Source organism: Arachis hypogaea, chromosome 1 (assembly GCF_003086295.3).
Source record: "Arachis hypogaea cultivar Tifrunner chromosome 1, arahy.Tifrunner.gnm2.J5K5, whole genome shotgun sequence".
In the NCBI taxonomy this organism is placed as follows: domain Eukaryota; kingdom Viridiplantae; phylum Streptophyta; class Magnoliopsida; order Fabales; family Fabaceae; genus Arachis; species Arachis hypogaea.
Genome location: NC_092036.1, coordinates 101,378,076 through 101,399,001, shown reverse-complemented (window position 1 = coordinate 101,399,001; position 20,926 = coordinate 101,378,076). Strand labels below are relative to the sequence as shown.

Below are 20,926 nucleotides of genomic sequence, written 5' to 3'. Positions count from 1 at the left end.
CTCCTTATTTGTGCTTAGATGTGAAAACATGCTTTTCAACCCTTAATTTGATGGTTTTAATCTCCCTTTGATTCCACTAGATGCCTTGATATGTTTGTTAGTGATTTCATATTGAAAAGGCTAGGAATGGATCAAAGGAGTGAAGAGGGAAAGCATGCAAAGTGGAGAAATCATGAAAAGTCAAAGAAGTTGAACTCGCCCATGGACGCGCGCGCGCACCTGGCGCTTGCGCGCACCTTGCGAATCACCCCATGGACGCGTACGCGTGCTGTGCGCGTACGCGTCGGTGCTGGTTTATGATTTTTTAATGAAAACGTGACCAACGAATTCTCAAGGGTGGTTGGGCCCAATATCAACCGACTTTGGCGCCTAAACTGCTATTTAAAGCCAAGGATTGAAGAGAAAGGGGATTCCATTCATTACACACACATTAGGATTAGTTAGAATTAGTTTCTAGAGAGAGAAGCTCTCACTTCTCTCTAGAATTAGGATTAGGATTAGTTCTTAGATCTAGGTTTTAATCTTTGATTTCTTTTACTTCTACATCTCAATTCCTTGTAGTTACATTCATCATTCTTCCATTCTTTTCTTGTAATTTCCTTTATGTTGTTCTTATGTTTTGTTGTAGATCTACTTTTGTTCCTTCCTTTCTCTTTCAATTCAATAAGAGGTAATTCATGTACATCTTTTTTTCCTTTAATTGTTGTTGTTAATTCTTTACATTTGATTGTTGTTAGAATTAATTCTTGTTGTCAATTTACTATGCTTTCCTTTTATGCCTTCCAAGTGTTTGATGAAATGCTTGGTTGGATTTTAGAGTAGAGTTTTATGTTCTTGGCTTGGAAAGGTAACTTAGGAACTCTTGAGTTACTAATGTCCAAGTAATTGATGATTGGGATCCATTGACTCTAGTTCTCACTAATTGAATTAGTGGAGAGTTAGGACTTATGGACTAGGATTGATATAGCTCATTTGACTTTCCTTTACTACTAGTTAGAGGATGATTTAATGAGATTAATCCTTGCCAATTCTCATATTGTGGTTAGTGATTAGGATAGAGATCTTTGACCACCAACCCTTGCCAATACCTTTTTAGGCCTTAGTTTACTTTCTTGCCATTTATCTTTCATACTTCTTATCAAAACCCCAAAATAATTCACAATCAATAACAAGACACTTTATTGTAATTCCTAGGGAGAACGACCCGAGGTTTGAATACTTCCGTTTATAAATTTTAGGGGTTTGTTTTAGTGACAAACAACTTTTTGTATGAAAGGATTAGTGATTGGTTTAGAAACTATACTTGCAACGAGAATTCATTTGTGAAATTCTAAGCCGTCAAAAATCCAATCATCACCGGTAAAAACCGGTCTAACCGAATTGGTCTGCTTGAAAAATTTTTTAAAATGTCTCCACGAGGTCTTGAACTAAGAACTTTGGAACAAAAGCAACATATACTTGCCACTTAGCTATTGCACTTCAAAGTACTATATTTGACAAATACTAATTATATAGTATACATAAATATATCTAATTTAATTTAATTTTTGTTTTTTCTATTTTTAAAATTAATTATATACCATTATTAATATAAATATAAATTTCACTAAAAATTTATTAATTTACTTGATCTATTTTATTGCTAGTATTGTGATTAAGGTTATTTGTTTTGATGTTAGTGTTAAAATCTACTGATATTATAGTTAGATGATAGGCTTTGTGAATTAATTATTTTTTTATTGTGTCAAAATAAGATACTATTGTAGTATTAAAATTTTATGGTTTTTTTATATTAGTTATTTTTAGAAGTTGAGACTTTATTCTTCATAAAATGTTAATGAAGATATGTATTTCAAATTTTAATTTTAAATTTTTAACTATTTTATATTTTATATTTACGTGAGACCGGTTTTATCGGTTCAACTAGTGATTTATCGGTTGAACCAATAAACTAGTGAACCAGTAGTTTGACTGGTTCGATCACTGGTTCAGTTCTAATTAACAACTATGTTTCAATCTAATTTCAAAAATTTCGATTTACTCAATTTAGTCTCCCAACTTAATAGCTATGACTCACATTGGTTCCTAATCTTATTTTTGTCACTATCTCACAAAATCGTTAACGACATGCTGAGATGGATTAACGACTGCTACATTATACATTCTAGCGACTATTTGATGTAACAATTGAAATTTTTTTTACCTTATTTTTTTTCAACTAAACACTTAAAACCCTAATATGAGTCATGGATACCTAAGTTAAAAAATCAAACTAAGTAAATTGAAACTTTAAAAATCGGATTAAAGCTCGAATATAATTTCAAAACAGAACTTTAACTTAGGTAGTGATTAATTTAAATGAGAATAAAATAAATCAAAATTGAACATAATTTGTATCAATATTTTCAAATTCGAAATTTCTATACCAAAATTAACTAGGATTTTTTTTAAATTAAAAATTTAATAAAATAGTGACTTTAATTATCTTAACCAATATCCTAATTAATAAATTTTATGTCTTAAAAAAACTGTATATGAGAAGAAAATAATTAATTTGTCTACTTTAATAAATAGTTATTTTACTAAAATGAAAGAAATTATTTTTTAAAATTTTTTAAGAACTAATTAATATTATATATATTTTGTTACACTACATTTAGTTATAAAAAATTTATTTATTTCTAATGCTTATATTAAAAATAAAAAGAAAATTTAAATTAGTGAATCTTAATATATAATATAATAATAATATAGTAATTATTTTATATATTATACGAATATAAATTAATTATTTTTTTATTTATAAAAATTTTAAGAGACTTGAGCTTGTTATATATATATATATATATATATATATATATATATATATATATATATATATATATATATATATATATATATATATATATTTTGATGAATGTGATATATTTTTTTATGTAAATAATCTTTTAAAAAAATCTATTATTTAATCTATTATTTTTTTTGTTTTAGTCCAAATTAAACATTTTTTATTATTTTTGGAAAGAAAATTTTTGAGAAATTTAATAATATGTGATGAAAAACACCGAATAAATTATACAAAAACCAATTAAAACACAACATAAAAATATCTTTAAAAAAAGACGTTTTAGACATCTTTATTTGAGTGGCCTTCGATCATTATAATTCGAAAAGAAGAATAGATCAATCTAATGTATATTGTATGTATCAGCTATTGTTTAAAGGAAAACAAAGCAACACTTTATTCAAAAGCAGAAAAAAAAAATTCAGAAAAGTATATATGTATATATACAGAATAAAATGTCATAATTATTTTTGGATCTATACTATTTCTAGTTAGCTTTTTAGTCCAATATTCTTTATTATCATCATTTTTTTAAATAAACCTAGCAATATAGCATTTAAGTATTGTTTAATTTTAAGTTATTTTATATATAGTTTAGTCCTGTAGAAGCTTTTTGCTAAATGAAAAATAAACAATAATAAGAAGGTATATATTCACCGTCCCTCTAATAATTAATTAGCATTGGCTTCAATTTATCTTATTCTCAAATTTGATCAAGAGAACCTTCATCGATCTTATACGTATACGTATTAGTATTACGTAACACAAATAATACTCCCAAACAATTTAAGTGATAAATACGAATATATTCTATCTATAATACTATATATCCGTCAAGTCTACTGATAAACATACCATAATGAAAAACTCAACTTAATTAAGTTCGCTGTAATCATTTCTAAAATTAATATTAAAAAGATAATAATTTAATATTGGTGAATTCTATTCAACCCTCTCTAAAATAACATGTAAGTTACCCTTTTATGATGTGTCACACTTTAATTGGTTATTATCTTAACTTTAGTTGGGTTATTTTTGTAATTTATTATTTGAGATGGGTAATTGTATAATTTTTTAAAATATTAAAATTCTATTCCTTAACTGCGATCTATTGCCTCTCACGCAATCTCTTTCTACAATGCATCATTCCTTAACAAGTCGTTGAATTCCCATGGTTTGTAACTTTCCTGTTCTTCCCAGTATAGCCAGCGCCGACTTCATTGCTATATATATAGGTGAATTCTATCCAACCCTCTCTAAAATAACATGTAAGTTATCCTTTATGATGTGTCACACTTTAATTGGTTATTATCTTAACTTTAGTTGAGTTATTTTGTAATTTATTATTTGAGATGTGTAATTGTATAATTTTTTAAAATATTAAAATTCTACCCCTTAACTGCGATCTATTGCCTCTAACGCAATCTCTTTCTACAGTGCATCATTCCTTAACGAGTCGTTGAATTCCCATGGTTTGTAACTTTCCTGTTCTTCCCAATATAGCCAGCGCCGACTTCATTGCTATATATATAGGTGAATTCTATCCAACCCTCTCTAAAATAACATGTAAGTTACCCTTTATGATGTGTCACACTTTAATTGGTTATTATCTTAACTTTAGTTGAGTTATTTTGTAATTTATTATTTGAGATGTGTAATTGTATAATTTTTTAAAATATTAAAATTCTACCCCTTAACTGCAATCTATTGCCTCTCACACAATCTCTTTCTACTGTGCATCATTCCTTAACGAGTCGTTGAATTTTCATGGTTTGTAACTTTCCCCTGTTCTTCCCAGTATAGCCAACGCCGACTTCATTGCTATCTCTTGTCCTCTCACTTAATCCTTTTTTTTTGCCATGGATCACTCCTTACCAACATAATTAATGGTTAGTTCGGTTATTAAATTTTTTTTATTAAAAATAATATATGGAATATATATTCATATGTAAAATATAATATAATAAAATAAATCTATTCAGAGTACTTAAAAGTATAATTAAAATTAGGAATATACAAATATAATAATAAAATTTGTACTCTAAACAAGTAAACATATCTTTTATCATACATAAATTATTTAAAAAAATATAAATTATTAAAATTAATAACACAAATTTAAAATGATAAAATTCAACTTTCTTACAAGTATTTTTATAGTATTTTTATTCTTTTAATTTTTAATTTATTAATATTTTATTATTTAATTAATGATTAAACAAATTATTTTCATGAAAAATTATTTTTGTATAATCTTAAAGAAGAAACCAATATAACAGTTTAAAAATTAATGTAAAAATTATATTTTAAATAAAAAATAATTAATATTAAAATTTTTAAATACAAAAGCAAATTGTATAGATATTCAAGATATAAATATAAAATACATGTTTAAAATAAATAAAGAAGACAAAAATAATTATTTATTTTTCATGAGTACTCCCATTTTATCTGTTTTATTTATTTTATGCATATATTTATATTTATCTTTTAAATATTTATACAAATTATTTTTGTATTTAAAAATTTTAATATTAAATATTTTTTATTTAAAATTTTATTTTTACGTTATTTTTTAAACTATTATATTGGTCTCTTCTCTAAGATAATACAAAATATAATTTTTTATAAAAATAATTTGTTTAATCATTAATTAAATAATAAAGTATTAATTAATTGTAAATTAAAAGAATAAAAATATTATAAAAAATACAATAAAAAAGTTAGATTTTATTATTTTAAATTTGTATTATTAATTTTAATAATATATTTATTTTTTAAATAATTTATGTATGATAAAAAATATGTTTACTTGGTTAGAGTACAAATTTTATTATTATATTTATATGTTCATGATTTTAATTATACTTTTAAGTATTTTGAATAGATTTATTTTACATATGAATATATATTCTATCATGTAATTAAATAAAAATATATTTTTTTAATGAAAAAATTTTATAACCTAACTAACCATTAATGATGTTGATGTTGGTAAGGAGTGATTCATGGCTTAAAAAAAAGGGATTGAGTGAGAGGACAAGAGATAGAAATTAAGTCGGCGCTGGCTATACTGGGAAGAACGGGGAAGTTACGAGCCATGAAAATTCAACAACCCGTTAAGGAATGATGGACTATAGAAAGAGATTGCGTGAGAACGTGCTTCAATTAACGGGGTAGAATTTTAATATTCTAAGAAATTATACAATTACCCATCTCAAATAATAAATTACAAAATAACTCAACTATAGTTAAGATAATGACCAATTAAAGTGTGACATATCATAAAAAGTAACTTACATGTTATTTTAGAGGGAATTGGATAGAATTCACCTTTAATATTTATAATTTTATATATAATATTTATAATTATATACTTATTACATCTAATATTATGCATATACTACAAATAATAATAAAAAAAGCAAACTATGACTACTTTTGTCCCTCGAAACTTTGGCCCCCTAAACATTTTCGTTTTATAATATGGAGAATGATAAGAGTTAACGTAATATTTGTAATGTAAAAAACAGAAAAGTCGACTAATATTAGTTTAGAGATATATATAAAAAAAAATAAATCACATAAACAAATTGAATGGATTTTAATTTTACATAAATATTTTAAATTTAATAAGCTTATATGTATATCTCGTTTGCATATATTTATAAAAATCGAATCAATTAAATTCGAATTAATATGAAACACAATAAATCGAATTGATTATATTCGAATTAGTAATAAAATTTATTGATGTCAAGTGTCCATATAATAAATCGAAACAATGAGATTCAATTTACATTCTATACTAAATTGAAATAATTAAATTCGATTTACAGTCCATAATATATTGAATCAATTGAGTTCGATTTATAGCAAAATGAGTTTATGGTAAATCGAATATAATAGATTTGATTTAGTTTTGGTGTACCTGTATATACAATTCAAATTTACTTGTTTCAAATTATAATTTAAAATTTCATTTCCCTCTCAAATCCATGAAAGAGAAAAAAATTAGGTCACAACACCACAATATTCTTAACTGCAGACGTGAAGAAAGACTCAAATCGTATATTTATCAGTTGGACGAAATTGTTCATGTTGCTGGTAGTATTAATAAAGAGGTTAATAAGTAAAATTAATTTTGTTCTAAATAGATTAAAAATGTTGGAAATGTTAATTCGCTTAGAGTATTTAATTATAAGCGTTAGTTACAAATGTTAGTTAGAGTAGGTTTTAGTAGTTTGTTAGAGTTTTAAAATTACAAATGTTAGTTAGACTAGTGGTTATAAATGTATGTTAGAGTAGCAATCAGATGTTTTGTTAGAGTAAGTAAGTTATAAGTGTCAGAATGATTAGTGAGTAGAAGTTTAGGTAGATATTATTTTAAGTTAGAAGTGTATGTGATAATAGGAATGATATTAGAATTTTCATTTTGAGCAATTGCAACCAGCAATATTTTTTCATATTTTTCGTATAAGTGGGTCTCATTAATACTAACCAGTGGCTTATAATACCTGAATGCTTTGATGCACGGTGGAAACGACCAAAAAAGTTGGTAAAAATACGATGATGACTTGTCAATTTGGCCTCCAAGTCGTACAAGACTCCTCCTGACGTCTTCAGTACTACAAATACTACTTGGCATCATTATCTGCACACTTAGTATCCATCTTGGTAATTTATTGTAGACCTCTTTTCAATTCTTATAAATCTTTGTAATGGCCTTCTGCTTAACCAATCAAACTGTAACATCCCGAGTTTTTAAAAATTGAATAATGAGTTATTTGTAAATTATTATACTTAATTATGATTTTTTTTTAAAAAAAATTGTTTTACCAAAAGAAATTAAATCAAAGCTACGAGACTTTGAGTTTTAAATTAATTAGAACTCATATAATTTTCATAATGATTGGGTATTTTCTTATTTAGAATTTAAAGTTTAGTAATTGAAAAATAATGAGAATTTTATATGGTTTTGAATATTGAGATTTTGAAGTTTATTTTTATGAAAAAAAAATTAATTTGATTATTTCTAATTTTTAATTATAGTATTTATTTGAAAATAATTGGTAAGTTGATAATTAAATAGTATTCTTAAATATAATTTTATTGGGTTAAATTTGGTTTTTAATTACTACTCTAACATACACGCACGCTCACATTTCACTCCCAACCGCCACCCTCTAACCCTAGCACACCCGTCCCCAACGATACAGAGAAGAGAGAAAAGAAACAAAAGTTGCAGAAAGAGAGATCAACAAGGAAGAAAAAGAAGAGAAGAGAGGAGGGGGTTGTCCTATCGTCACCTCCGTCGCCCTGGAGCCTATCGGAGTCGCAGTGGTCAGGGGTCGTCGTTGAGGAACTGTGTGAGAGAGAGAGAGCGACATTTAGAGAGACGCCAGCCAAGGACCCTGATGAGCTAGAGGAGTTGTGTCTTGTCGCCGTCGTGTTCGTTGCTGCGGGTTTCGAAGAGAGAGAGAGAAATGTGTGGTCAGGGAGAGGAATAGGGGTACCTCGTTCTGCCATTCTTCCCGTTCTTTCCGTTGTTGCCCTGGTTGCTGCTGGAACTCCACGCTGCCATTCTAGCCACAGGAAACTACTACTGGAGCCCTTGTTGTCTTAGTAAGCTCTATCCGTGTTTCAAATTTCCTCCTTTGTCTGTCGATATCATTATTATTGTGAGGGTTATTACTGAGGTTGACTGTGTCAGAGAAAAATAGTTACCGTGAGTTACTCTACCGTTGTTGCCGTCAGTAAAGGTCACCAGAGCTGCTAGCACTCCATCCCCGTCTCTTTTTAATCACCGTAAGTATTCTTGTTCTAGAATCCTCGCCGTTATTGTTTCATTATAAGTTTGTTAAAGATTTTGAGGTATTGGTGATATAGGGCCGAGTTTTGGAAATTGCATGTTTGTAATTAAAGTTGTTGCTATGGTTGCATAAATAATGGAGTTGTAATCACAACTGCCGCTATTGCAGGTCAATAGAAAAATGAATTTTTGACGCATTTAATTTGAAAGGTTTCGACTATTCGAAGTAGAGGGTTTCGTTTTAAAATTAAAATTTTTTATTTAATAATACCTATAAAGCTTATTAAATAGTTGCAAATATGTTATAATATTTTAGAATAATTAATTGATGAGTTTGATTTGGATTTATGAGCGAAATTGTGATTGATTTGAGTGTAGTTTTGTATGGTAGTTGATCGGATAATAATTGTGATAATTTGGTTGAGAATTTTTATTTTAATTGAATTATCATAAGTTAATTATAAGTTAATTATTGATAATCCTATTGTTTTGATAATTGTTGAGAATCTTGAGAATTGTTGAGATAGAGAAACCCGTAAGGGTAATTAAGTCCACTTTTAGGGGAGGTTATACTCGAATTTTTATAAAAATATACAAATTTAATTAAATTAATTGTGTAAGTAGTGCCTGATTAATGAAATTGATAGTTGGAAACGGATATTTAAATACTAGATTGATGCTGGTTATTAGTTGTTACAAGTTTGTAAAGTGAGTATTCTTTATGGTGTTAAAGTTAAATTTTTTAAGTATTTGAGAATGGACCGAAAGAATGCTTAAGAAAGTTAAGAAAAAGTTTAAGGAAATATACGAGAATAAAGGTTAAATTGAGTTTGAGTGATAAAAGATAATTATTTGAAAGTTTAAGGTAAGAAAGTAATTACGTAAAAGTTAAGGATTAAAGTGCACACACAAAGATAAGGTTAAGAAAGGTTTGAAGATTAAGGTTTAAGACTTAAGATTTAAGATTTAAGGAAATGAAGTTTGAGGTTTGAGGAATAAAAATTGAGAAAAAGAATGAATGATTTGAAAAAAAAGATATGATATTGAGCACAATCTCGTGAGGAGGGTGATACGTAACTTTCATTGAGATATTGTGCATGAGATTCAATAGAGACGGCGATATGTAACACCCACTTGAGACTGGAAGGAAGGTTTCCTATAAGGACAACGATACGTAACGCTCATGGAAGGGGCATTGGCTGAGGTAAAAATGGCGATACGTAACGCCTATCTTAGGATCACTGTCGGGTATTGGGTAATAAACCGACACGTAAGCTCACGGCCTGTATAGGAATAAACATTCATCATATGCATCTATATGAATTGCTTGGGTGTGTCTTCTATTGCTGTGTTATGTTATCTGTAAAATTTTCTGCTATTTAACTTGCGTGAATTGTTTGTATGTTTGTATTGTGTACCTTTGTTTGTGCTTGTTGGTTTATAAATGTGACTGCGAACTGAGATGATTGAGGATGAATAAAGTAATTAAAAATTATTTTAAAGTAATGTAATTTGAAAGAAACTACTAAATCGTGTAAAATAAGACTCCGAATTTCAAAGGTTTAATAAAAAAAATATTCTTGAAAGATAAGTGAGCTATGTGCACTTCTTCCTTACTTTTATGCCATTCTCATCCTCTATTGAGAACTTGTGGTTTAGTTCTCATCCCAAAATTTCCACCCTTTTCAGTGACACAGACTTAAAGACTCAGTGTAAAGCTATAGACGAAAAGTGAAATTTGTTTATGAATCAAGTTGCTTTCATCGAGTTCCCTCATTCTTGTTGCTTAAGATTATATTTTATACAGAAGGGTAGGTATTGTATCTGAGTTTCATTTGAAATCACTTGAATATTATTTACTATTATTAATATTTATGTGGTGATTATTATTGTTTGGAGATCTTTGATGAACGATTTTATTTGAATAAAATAAAAATTATTGGAATTTTTTTATAACCGGAAATAAGTTAGCGATATAAAGACTCAGTATTAAATAATTAATATTAGTAAAGTTCACGTAATGTTCTTTCTAGTAGAAAGACCATGACTTAAGCAATGTATTTTGCTGGAAGGGACATTACACAAATCTTCCTGTAAGTCGGTCTGAATCCAAAATGTGCCTTAGTTGCATTCTGCAGTATCTTGATGGACACAACCGCATCAGTTCTGATCATAGGAATGATGAAAGCAGATATCACATCATAATCAACTTTCTTGTGATCACTGGAGATCGATATGGCTAGGCATGTTTGAGGTCTGTTATACTGTGTTACCTCCTAAATACTCTTTCGCTGGCGAAGAGTGATCCGAATCAACCATCTGCAACTGTTTCCAAACTCCTTACACTTTCTATAGTACTTGACATGATTCGATTCCAACACTTTGTACTCAACCCCACGGCGAATGCTATAAATCTTCGCACATAAGATGACTTTCTCTTTATTTTGAAACTATTGACCGACTTGAAACTCAACTAGAGTTGTTTATCATGTGAAATCTCTAGCCCCAAATCGAATTCTACATCGGAACCCATGTTGTTTTGTGGCCTCCAAGTCTAAAGTCGAAAAGCGCGGGGGTACTGCTGAGTTCCTGAGCTCAATACTCCGCCAGCCCTAACAGGAATATTCTTTCCTATATCTTCATTGCTATCCTCATCAATCATGGCGGGCTCCACATCATCGTTATCCCGTAGTATATCTTCTACGACATCTGGTTCTCCAACCTCCCTAGAAATCGGAATCATAGTAGGAGTATATGCCATCGCAATAGCAAGCTGGCCAAAAGATCCATTATCACCTATTTTTCCATTGTCCTCGCAGTTTGGATCAGCTACGAAAGACGGAGATGCCACCAAAACTGCCGCAGACACCATTACATGCACAAATGAAGATGCAACAATAGGGGTTGAACTAAAGGCTGCTGCCATTGCCACTGATTGATGATTCTGATTCGATCTTCCTGGACTAGAAACCATGTCTCCAAACTTTTCCAATAGTTCATGGATTCTTACCTTGGAAAACCAACGATGACAATGAAATAGAATTTGCAAATCATCGTCACTATCTATTACAAAGGAGTCGTACCTTATCCCATCGCGAACAACAAAAATCGAAATTCTATAAAATAATTTCTCTATCCATTTTATTCCATGCAATTCCAATTTCTGGAGTATAGTATTTTGAAACTCAACAAAATTTGTAGAAGGTTTGATAAAGACATTCAACGGATCCTTATTAGTAAATTTTATTCTCTTTCGCATTTTTTTAATCGTCCTTCTATAGTGCACTAGAACTAAAAAACTATGTTTACTAGATATTGTGAATTCTACTCTAATAAATTCTTCACATTCTGATCCTACACGTACTCCTTAATAAATCAAATTAAATGAATTCGATTTAATTAACTGCATGCCTGTATTAGTAAATCGGATCAATTAAATTGATTTACTATGGTTTATTAAACAATGTTTTGATTTAAATAATATAACACTCTTTTTAAATAAATCGAATCTAATGAATTTGATTTACATTGATTTATTGTTACAGTAGTTAATTTAAATCATATAGATTCGATTTACATAAAATTATTGTAAATCAAATTAAATCACTTCGGTGTACATAATTTTATTGTAAAAATGAGAGATGCATATAAGTTTATTAAATTTAGGATATTCTTATAAAATTAAAATCTATTCGATTTGTTTATTTGATTTACCCTAAAAAATAAATAAATAAAAAAGTGTTGTTTATTTAGAATTTCTTATATATTAGTTTATTGTTGTAATATATTATTTACTTATACAGATAATTAAGTTTTGTTTACTCTGAAGTAGAAAATAAAGAATGAATCAATAATATAATGTTTATTTAATTTGAATGCATATATACTTTTCACCATTTTTTTATTTGTTTTATTTTTATTTTATTTTTAGAAAGAGAGCTTGAAGTAAGAGTTGATGAGTTGTATACATTAAGATATTTGTGTATAGGATTTTTTCTTTTACCTAATCAGAATAAGACAATAGGATGCAAATTATATGTAATCAAACTCGCATTATTTCACTTACTTAACAATTTTTTTTTTCAAAAACAATATATACAATGAGTGTACGTATGTATGCGTGTGTGTTTTAGTGTAGATATAATACAAAAGAAAATATGAAGAAACAATCACTTGAATGAATAATATGAACAAAATCTAATAAGATTTGAGTTTAATTTTAATATATTTATAATATAAAATATTTTATATAATTTTATAATTATATTTATTTTTTTATGACTTTAGTGTATTAAAATTAAATTCATAAAATTTTTGTATTATTGTTTTAAAAAAAATACTATTGACTAATAATTTTAGTTTAAAAAAAGATAAAGTATTATTTTAGTCTTCATTGTTTGGCCATATTTTAATTTGGTCTTTTAACATTTTAAAAGTTTTATTTTTATCTCAAAAATTTTAAACAAGTTTAATATTGTCTTACCATTAAATTTGATACTAATAGTTAACAGAATGAGTGACGCAGACGTTAATAACGTTACTAGTTAAGTCATATCTTTTTTTATGTATTAAAAAATATAACTAAAATATTTTTTAATACTTTTTTTTCTCAAAATTTTTTATACAAAACTCTAAATTCTAACAATTAATTATCAACGTTTCAAAATTAAAGAAATTTTTTTTATATTAGTTATCGTTGGTGGATTAATTTTACTTATATATTCAAATCGAATACTATTAACTTTTTAATATGCTAATTGTTTATGTCAAATTTAATGGCGAGATAATATTAAACCGACTTAAAACTTTTTTGAGATGAAATATGACTTTTAGAATTTTTTAAATTAAAATAAAATATTTAAAATGTTAAAAACTAAATTAATATTTGATCCAAATATTAAAAACTAAAATAATATTTATCAGTACTAATTGATTTTCTATTCTTTTCAAAAAATCTTTTTTTTTTTATTTTTTAAAAGAGGTCTGCTACACATACAAGTCTTTTTGCCTTACAAGTCTTACAAGTCCAATAAAACACACGCATTACACTCAATTAACGCATTACACACTTCCATATTCAAGAGTAAATAAAACGCACGTTATTCAATAACTTCCTATTTCCAAAGCGCGCTACTCACCATACATTATGAACGACTCTTCTTCTTCTTCCTCCATGAAAACAATTTTCTTGCCAAATTTGAAGATAATGGAACTTCAGAAATACACCCCAACGATTACAGAAATACACCCCAACGATTACAGAAATACACGCAAACGGTTACAGGAATTCGCTCAAACGATTATAGAAATACACCCAAAGGATTTAAGAAATACACCCAAAATTCGTTGAAGTGCACCTTATGCATATTTCAGAACTCTTTCTCTTTCTCCTCCTCATTTTCTGCTGCTTCTTTTTCTTCAAAAACGATTTCAGAGCTTGATGTAAAAAAAATGAAAATTGAGAATAATGAAGAAAGAAAACAGAGAGAAAAGCACGTAAATGAAGAAGAAGAATAAAAAGAGGAAGAAGAACGTGCAGCAAGAAGAAGAAGAAGGAGAAAGAGAAGGCAAGAAACGAAAGAAAAGAAGAAGAAGAGGAAGAAGAAGAAGAACGAGAAAGAGAAAGCAAGAAACGAAAGAAAAGAAGAAGAAGAAGAGGAAGATGAAGAAGAATGTGTAGCAAGAAGGAGAAGAAGGAAAAAGAGAAGGCAAGAAATGAAAGAGGAGAAGAAGAAGAAGAAGAAGAGGAAGAGGAAGAAGAAGAAGAACGTAGACCTTACACTGCGTTTTTGAGATTTATTCGTTAATTAACTTGTAAAGCATACAAGCCCTAATGACTTGTATACAGAGCTTTTCTCTTTTTAAAAATAATATTATTTTTCAAAAGGAATAAAGGAAGAAGCATAATTTTTTTCCCTTAGTTTTTCTATCGAGGAGTGTTAGGATACAACAAATTTATTAAATTTTAGTCAATATTTAATTATTAAAAAATTAAATAATTTTACACTACTAAATATAATTTTATATTATTAAAAATATTATTAATAACTAATTAATTATTAAAAACCATAAAATTTACTGAATTTCTAGAGCTTCTCTATTCTATATAAGCGGGAGACACGGCTCCTATGATGTAGCCTTAAAAACAGAGGAGAGGGGTTTTGTGTGATTGAAAAGCTGTACGGCACTGCAACTACGACTGCACCCAACAGAAAGAGGGTATAACTGCTGTAACAGAACAACAGAAAAAGAAAAGGAGTGAGTGAGTGACAGCTAGCTAGTTAGAATTACTGAATTAGCCTATTTGCAATGGATAATTAAAAAAAGTGATGTATAGTATATAATTCATTATAGAGAGAAAAAAAATATGATTCTCAATTCTTCTTTTATGATCAATAACAAATCACAAAACTTAATTCTTCTTCTCAGTAGTTTCTTGCTTTCTATTTTTCTGATTCAAGATAATTCCATTTAACTTTCTTGCGAAACCTAATAAGCAGCTCCATGATATAGATATATATAATTTTATTTACCTAAGTTGATTAATTGTAATAAAATAATAATTAAATAAATATATAAAAAGTTGGTACCATATATGTAAATCGTAGTATCAAAAAATATGGATGACTTAATAAAGTAAAGTATAAACGAGTATGCTAAAAAATTTTGCATATATTCTTTATTCTTACGAATTTATTTAAAATAAGCATTTTGTATATAGAAACACTAAAATTTTATTGTCATTTGTGTTAGACTGGAAAAGTAAATTAAATGAAATTTTTTAATAGTTAAGAAATATCTAAGAAATTATAAGTTTCTATTTTAATCGAAATATATACAATAATACACGAATAATTTTTTTTGAGAGGATTTCTTTTAGTTTGGGACGTGGAGTAAAGAGATGTAATTTGTAAAACGGATTGTTGAGAGATCTTTATTTTTGTTAACAATTCTCATGATAATGCCAGGTGTATATAGATCTTTTGCTGTTTAAAATTAGAGATATCATGACTTGGAATTGACACGTTGATTTTCTCTTGATTCTGCGAGATATAAATACAGTGGCGGATACAATGACAAAGATGGCGTTGAGATCGCATTCGTAGCAGGTAGAGTTTTCAGTGCTTTAAAGGAGTTTGAGATGAGTATTTAGAGGGATTATCCTGCGCTTTCTTAATATTTTAATTTTTTTTCTTCTACTTAGTTATTTTAAATTTAGTCACAAAAAAATAAATAGCTTTTTAAAAAGCATATATATATATATATAATTAAATAATTAAATAGAGGTCAGTTTTTATAAAATTCTCAAATTAAAGTACTTAATAATTAATATGCTTGTTGTAAGTTATTGAAATTAAAATAAAATAAAAACTGAGATAGAGTAATGGTTAGGCACAACCACCTATCTAATCATCCCCGGTCCACACATCACTATAGTTGATTAGGAATATGATATAGAGCTGATAAGGCACAAAGTTCTATTTATAAGGTACTGATTCCTTCACGAAATTGAATAAGAACTGAATCACCATCTCATTATTGCCTCTTCATTATCATTTCATTCTCTTTCGGCTCATACATTAATATATAGTCAATATAAAATACATGTCCATATCATTGATACATTACTAGAATAATAGTTAAGTAATAATAAAGATGAAGAGAGTAGAAGTTTGTCCAATGAGATTGAAGTCCTGAAAATACTGATACATCTCTCTTTGTTTTCAACTATTTGGTTATTTTTCTTTTTCTTATTCGATATTATGGTAGTTTATTTTAAAATGATACCCAGGCCAGCATCTGGTCGCCGACCAATGGATTGGAAAGAATAATTTGACATTGAGGATCGAATCATGGAGAGATCTCAATGCAAACTTATTTCACAAGCTTAATTAATTGGTAACACTTGTTGACACTATCCGATGCTGTTTTTCTAGATAAATCTTCTGTTACTGTTACATAATGTCATCATTCAAATTGGTCAACCAAAACAACTAACCCTCACTCCCTCTCTCTATCTTATACTTATTTTTTTACTTCAAAAAAAATGACGTATTAAAATTATGTTTATGCAAGAATAATTTAATAAGTTGGTACTCCCTTAGATAGACCTTGACCCATAGAGCGAGGATCATATCTGAAACGTGTACAAGGGAGGATCGGAATATAATTCCATACTCAATAACACATGAGGCATTGATTCATCAACTAAAAATGTGGTTGTGTTCATCATGTAAACCTTAAATTTAGCACAGAATATATTGCATTTTAATTCCATAATCACGTTGATCTTGACAAATAAAAATGGTAACAATAATCACAAAAGCTCACGACCCCTCACAATTAACCGACCTCAAAGATTTGACCAACCTTTTTATTATGATTCATTCTCCACTAATTTAACTAATCCAATAAAATCTGTTCTCACTCACAAGTTGGGAATGAAGCTGCAGTGCCCAATGTGTGGCCCTATAATAATACATAGCCTTTCTCTTAGAGTTTGTACACACAAAGAACAATTAAGAGAAAAAAAATGATGAAGACTATTCAGAGTCTTATTACCAAGACTAGTACGAGACAAGAAGAGTTGCATGTCTCTCAAATGAGTTCTGCTGGGAGCACTTCAGAGTGTAAAAATCTCTGCCAATACAAATTCTATCCAACTTATTTGGCTGCTAAGGTTATCCAGATAAAAGTAGAAGATATACATCAAGTGCAATGAAGCTGCTTCAAGATTTATAACAGCAAATAATGGAACAGAGCTCCGCCAGAGTGGCTTGCTTGGGTAAACATTATTATCATAAAAGGAGTAATCATTAATTAGCAGTTTAGCACTCTTTTTTTAGAATTGAGTAATATTAGCTCTTCTTTTGTACCAATCCTGCGGAAGACCAAAACAAATTAAGGTCTCCTGCAGCTTTAAGTGTTGACTATATAAAACTGAAAACTCATCTAGGCTTTCTTTGACTCCAGCTAGTTATATATGTAAATACATAAATTATTACTATAAACCATGCAACTTTATTTGCTTTCATAACAATCTTATGGCGCCTCTCTATTACTATAAACCAATAATTCAGTTCAGTGTATTGTAACTTATAACCACCATACTATATAGTCTGTATACTAATCTATTGGTTATTTAAATTTGGAGACACATATTTTTAGAAGAGCGGCGGTTGTTAATTTGTTATAGTGTCAGGTCTTAATGGACATAAAGAATCTATCCTTAAATTGGCTAAACCAATTTGAAAAAAAAAACCAACAATCCAACACAAAAATCTGCGTTGATTTAGATGAACCATTTTTTCTTTAGAGGGAAAAAGCATAGTAGGTAGTAAATTAAATAGAAGAAGCAGAGGAGGGATAATTTCACCCTCCCCCTTCCTTACTAGTTAGCTATAGCCTCCCAATAGGGAGGGTTGAAGTTGAAAGATTTGGATTTCGGAAAGTGGAATTGAGTTAGGGCCCTGGGGAGGAATATATAAATTTGAGTGAGGGCAGAATGGGCATTGCAAAGCAAAATACTCTTTTTATTACTATTATTTGCTTTGCATTGGCCTCTTATGCGGTTGCTAGGCCAAGAGCACGGCCATATAGTGGTCCAGACGTCTACAGGGGCAGGAATGTAGCACGAGATATCCTTCTTCCCGGCGAGAAGGTTAACAATGTGCTCGATTTCGGAGCCCAGCCCGACGGCGAATTCGACTCTACCCAGGTAGAAAACCAAAAACTAGGCTGATTTAGTAGTGACTGATTTTTTATGTGTACGTAACATTACTGTATGATGATGTATGTGAAAGGCATTCATGGAAGCATGGCAAGCAACATGCAACTCAACAGTGCAAAGTAGGGTATATGTTCCAGAGGGTAGATTCTTGGTTTCCCCAGTGTTCTTCTCAGGGCCATGCATGACTCCACATCCCGTAACAGTTAAAGTTGATGGAATTATACTGGCCCCTACCGATCTTTCTGTGTTTGACAACGATGAGTGGATTATTTTCCAGAACCTTAACGGCTTAAGACTCATTGGTCAAGGTACCTTTGATGGGCAGGGTACGGATTCATGGCAGATCACCGAGAAATGTGAATCTAAAAGAGACGGTTTTCGATGCGTCAGAAATCCTAGCGTAAGCTATAAACCAACTTGTTAATTCAAATTAAAGTGATTGATTAATTGAGGTTAATTGTTGTATGAATGCATGCATGCAGAGTCTTTTCTTCAGCCGAGTGAACGATGCGATTATACAGGGGATTAGGTCTGTGAATCCAAAAGGGTTTCACATATTTGTGACTAACTGTGGAAACATAAGGTTGCGAAAGCTTAAGCTGACAGCACCTGAATTCAGCCCCAACACTGATGGCATTCATGTTAGCCACTCCAACAATGTCATCATGTCTAGAAACACCATTGCAACTGGTGATGACTGTGTCTCTATAATCCAAGGTTCTGTCAATATTACCATGAACAGACTCACGTGTGGCCCTGGACATGGTGTTAGGTATGCATGTATTCTCTTCTCTTATATATATTCTTCTTCTTCTTAATTATTTATTCAATCTCTATCTATATAAACACATACATGAACATGAACATGAACAGCATCGGTAGCCTTGGAAAGTATGCAGATGAGTTAGAAGTGAAAGGTATTCGCCTCATAAACGCCACATTGATTGGAACAACCAATGGTCTCAGAATCAAAACTTGGCCAGATAGATTCCCAGGTTCAGCCTCGGATATATTTTTCACAAACATCGACATGGTAAATGTTAAAAACCCCATCATCATTGACCAAGAGTATGAATGCTTTCCAAACTGCCAAAAGAAGGTAATAATTATATATATATTCTTGCATTGCTTAATTATTACATGAAAACTCAATTAATTAATTCACATTTGTGCACTCAGCCATCCCTTGTGAAGCTTAACAATATTCAATTCAACAATATAAGGGGAACCACGATTAGTCCAGTTGCAGTGGACTTACGGTGCAGCAAATTGTTCCCATGCAACGGTGTCGTACTTCGCAACATTGATCTCAAGCTTGGATTCCTTCCAATTCCAACCGTGTCAAGATGTTTTAACATTAATCCAATTTATTTCGGCGGTTTGCAAATCCCACCAGCTTGCGTTTAGGGGCACAAATTAATATCAACACAATTCTTTTAGCAACAGCAAATTCTTTTTTGGGAGGAGTCCTAGGAGCCAGCAAATTTTGTTATTTGTAATCATCAATTAGTTATCATTAATATTTTTAATGGTATGGGATTACTCATTTTTTTTACTGGTTAAGTGCTTACCAGATTTCATAAAAGTGCTGGTCCTAGATTATTTTTTATTTTGTAATTTGGATTGGTGGGGAAAATGGTTAGTTATGTTCTTGAATAATGTGTTTTCAAGAGTAGTAGTGGTTCCAATCCCAGTTCTCTAATTAATCCAATTTTGAACCCTCTTCATTGAAATGCTTTGGTTCATACTATTATTAATTAGCTAGGCCAATTCTCTATCCTCCCCTTACTTCATCGCTACCAATATAATTTCCCTCATATTCTTATTATTGTCCTTCTAATTTGATTTGTGTGCGTAACAGAAATAATAACTTGGCACAACTTAATATCATGGTTTATAAAATCAATAAACAGTGAAGACAAATTAGAAATAGTGAAATAATGTAATATTTAGGCCAGGACTTAAATTTCAATGACATTCCTTGTATCTATTCACCGTTCACAATATATTTATGGATTTAATTTAATTTGTGCATATTAAACTATAATATTGATGGCTCGAAGACTTTTTTTTTATTAAAAGTAGGAGATTCGAAATCGCAACCTCTTAATTGCGTATGAGGAGACTATGTCATTTGAGTTATAACTCATTTGCTTGATGGCTTGAAGACTTGAAGTCCTTTCTGTGATATATATATCACATTAATTTAAGAAAAGTTAGCGTCTATTAGTCATTATTTATCCTAAAATATACTATTTTGTCTAATTTTACAATAATAATGGTTGAGTAATTTTTCTCATGAAGTTGAGCGAAAATGCAAAATAATATTGTTTGAGTAATGAGAATGTGTCATGTGAAGAGATTTTAATTTAATTTTCAGAAAAAGTTAATTTTTTATTCTATTCGTTGAACCGAAAATAAGCAAATTAAATATGACCAAATAGTAAAACTTGAAATTTACTTTCATAACAATCTTATGGCGCCTCTCTAATGCTTCTTATCACTTTGTCTCTAATGACATTGGATTTATTACATTCAA

The 20,926-nt window shown here is 29.3% G+C and overlaps 1 protein-coding gene across 1 annotated transcript; it reads left to right on the top strand.

Moving 5' to 3' along the window:
• Positions 1 to 17,159: 17,159 nt before the first annotated feature.
• On the top strand, positions 17,160 to 20,120 carry LOC112703666 (exopolygalacturonase). Its single transcript, XM_025755222.2, has 5 exons — positions 17,160 to 18,375; positions 18,461 to 18,787; positions 18,870 to 19,159; positions 19,261 to 19,486; positions 19,567 to 20,120. The coding sequence occupies exons 1-5, from the start codon at positions 18,163 to 18,165 to the stop codon at positions 19,792 to 19,794; spliced, it is 1,284 nt and encodes a 427-aa protein (XP_025611007.1). The 5' UTR covers positions 17,160 to 18,162; the 3' UTR covers positions 19,795 to 20,120.
• The last annotated feature ends 806 nt before the right edge of the window (positions 20,121 to 20,926 follow it).

Bases quoted from the DNA above. Each gene is read 5' to 3' on its own strand.
- LOC112703666 (XM_025755222.2), top strand. From the start codon at position 18,163: ATGGGCATTGCAAAGCAAAATACTCTTTTTATTACTATTATTTGCTTT. The intron at 19,160-19,260 runs GTATGCATGTAT...GAACATGAACAG, and splicing joins GGCCCTGGACATGGTGTTAG to CATCGGTAGCCTTGGAAAGT. The intron at 19,487-19,566 runs GTAATAATTATA...TTGTGCACTCAG, and splicing joins TTCCAAACTGCCAAAAGAAG to CCATCCCTTGTGAAGCTTAA.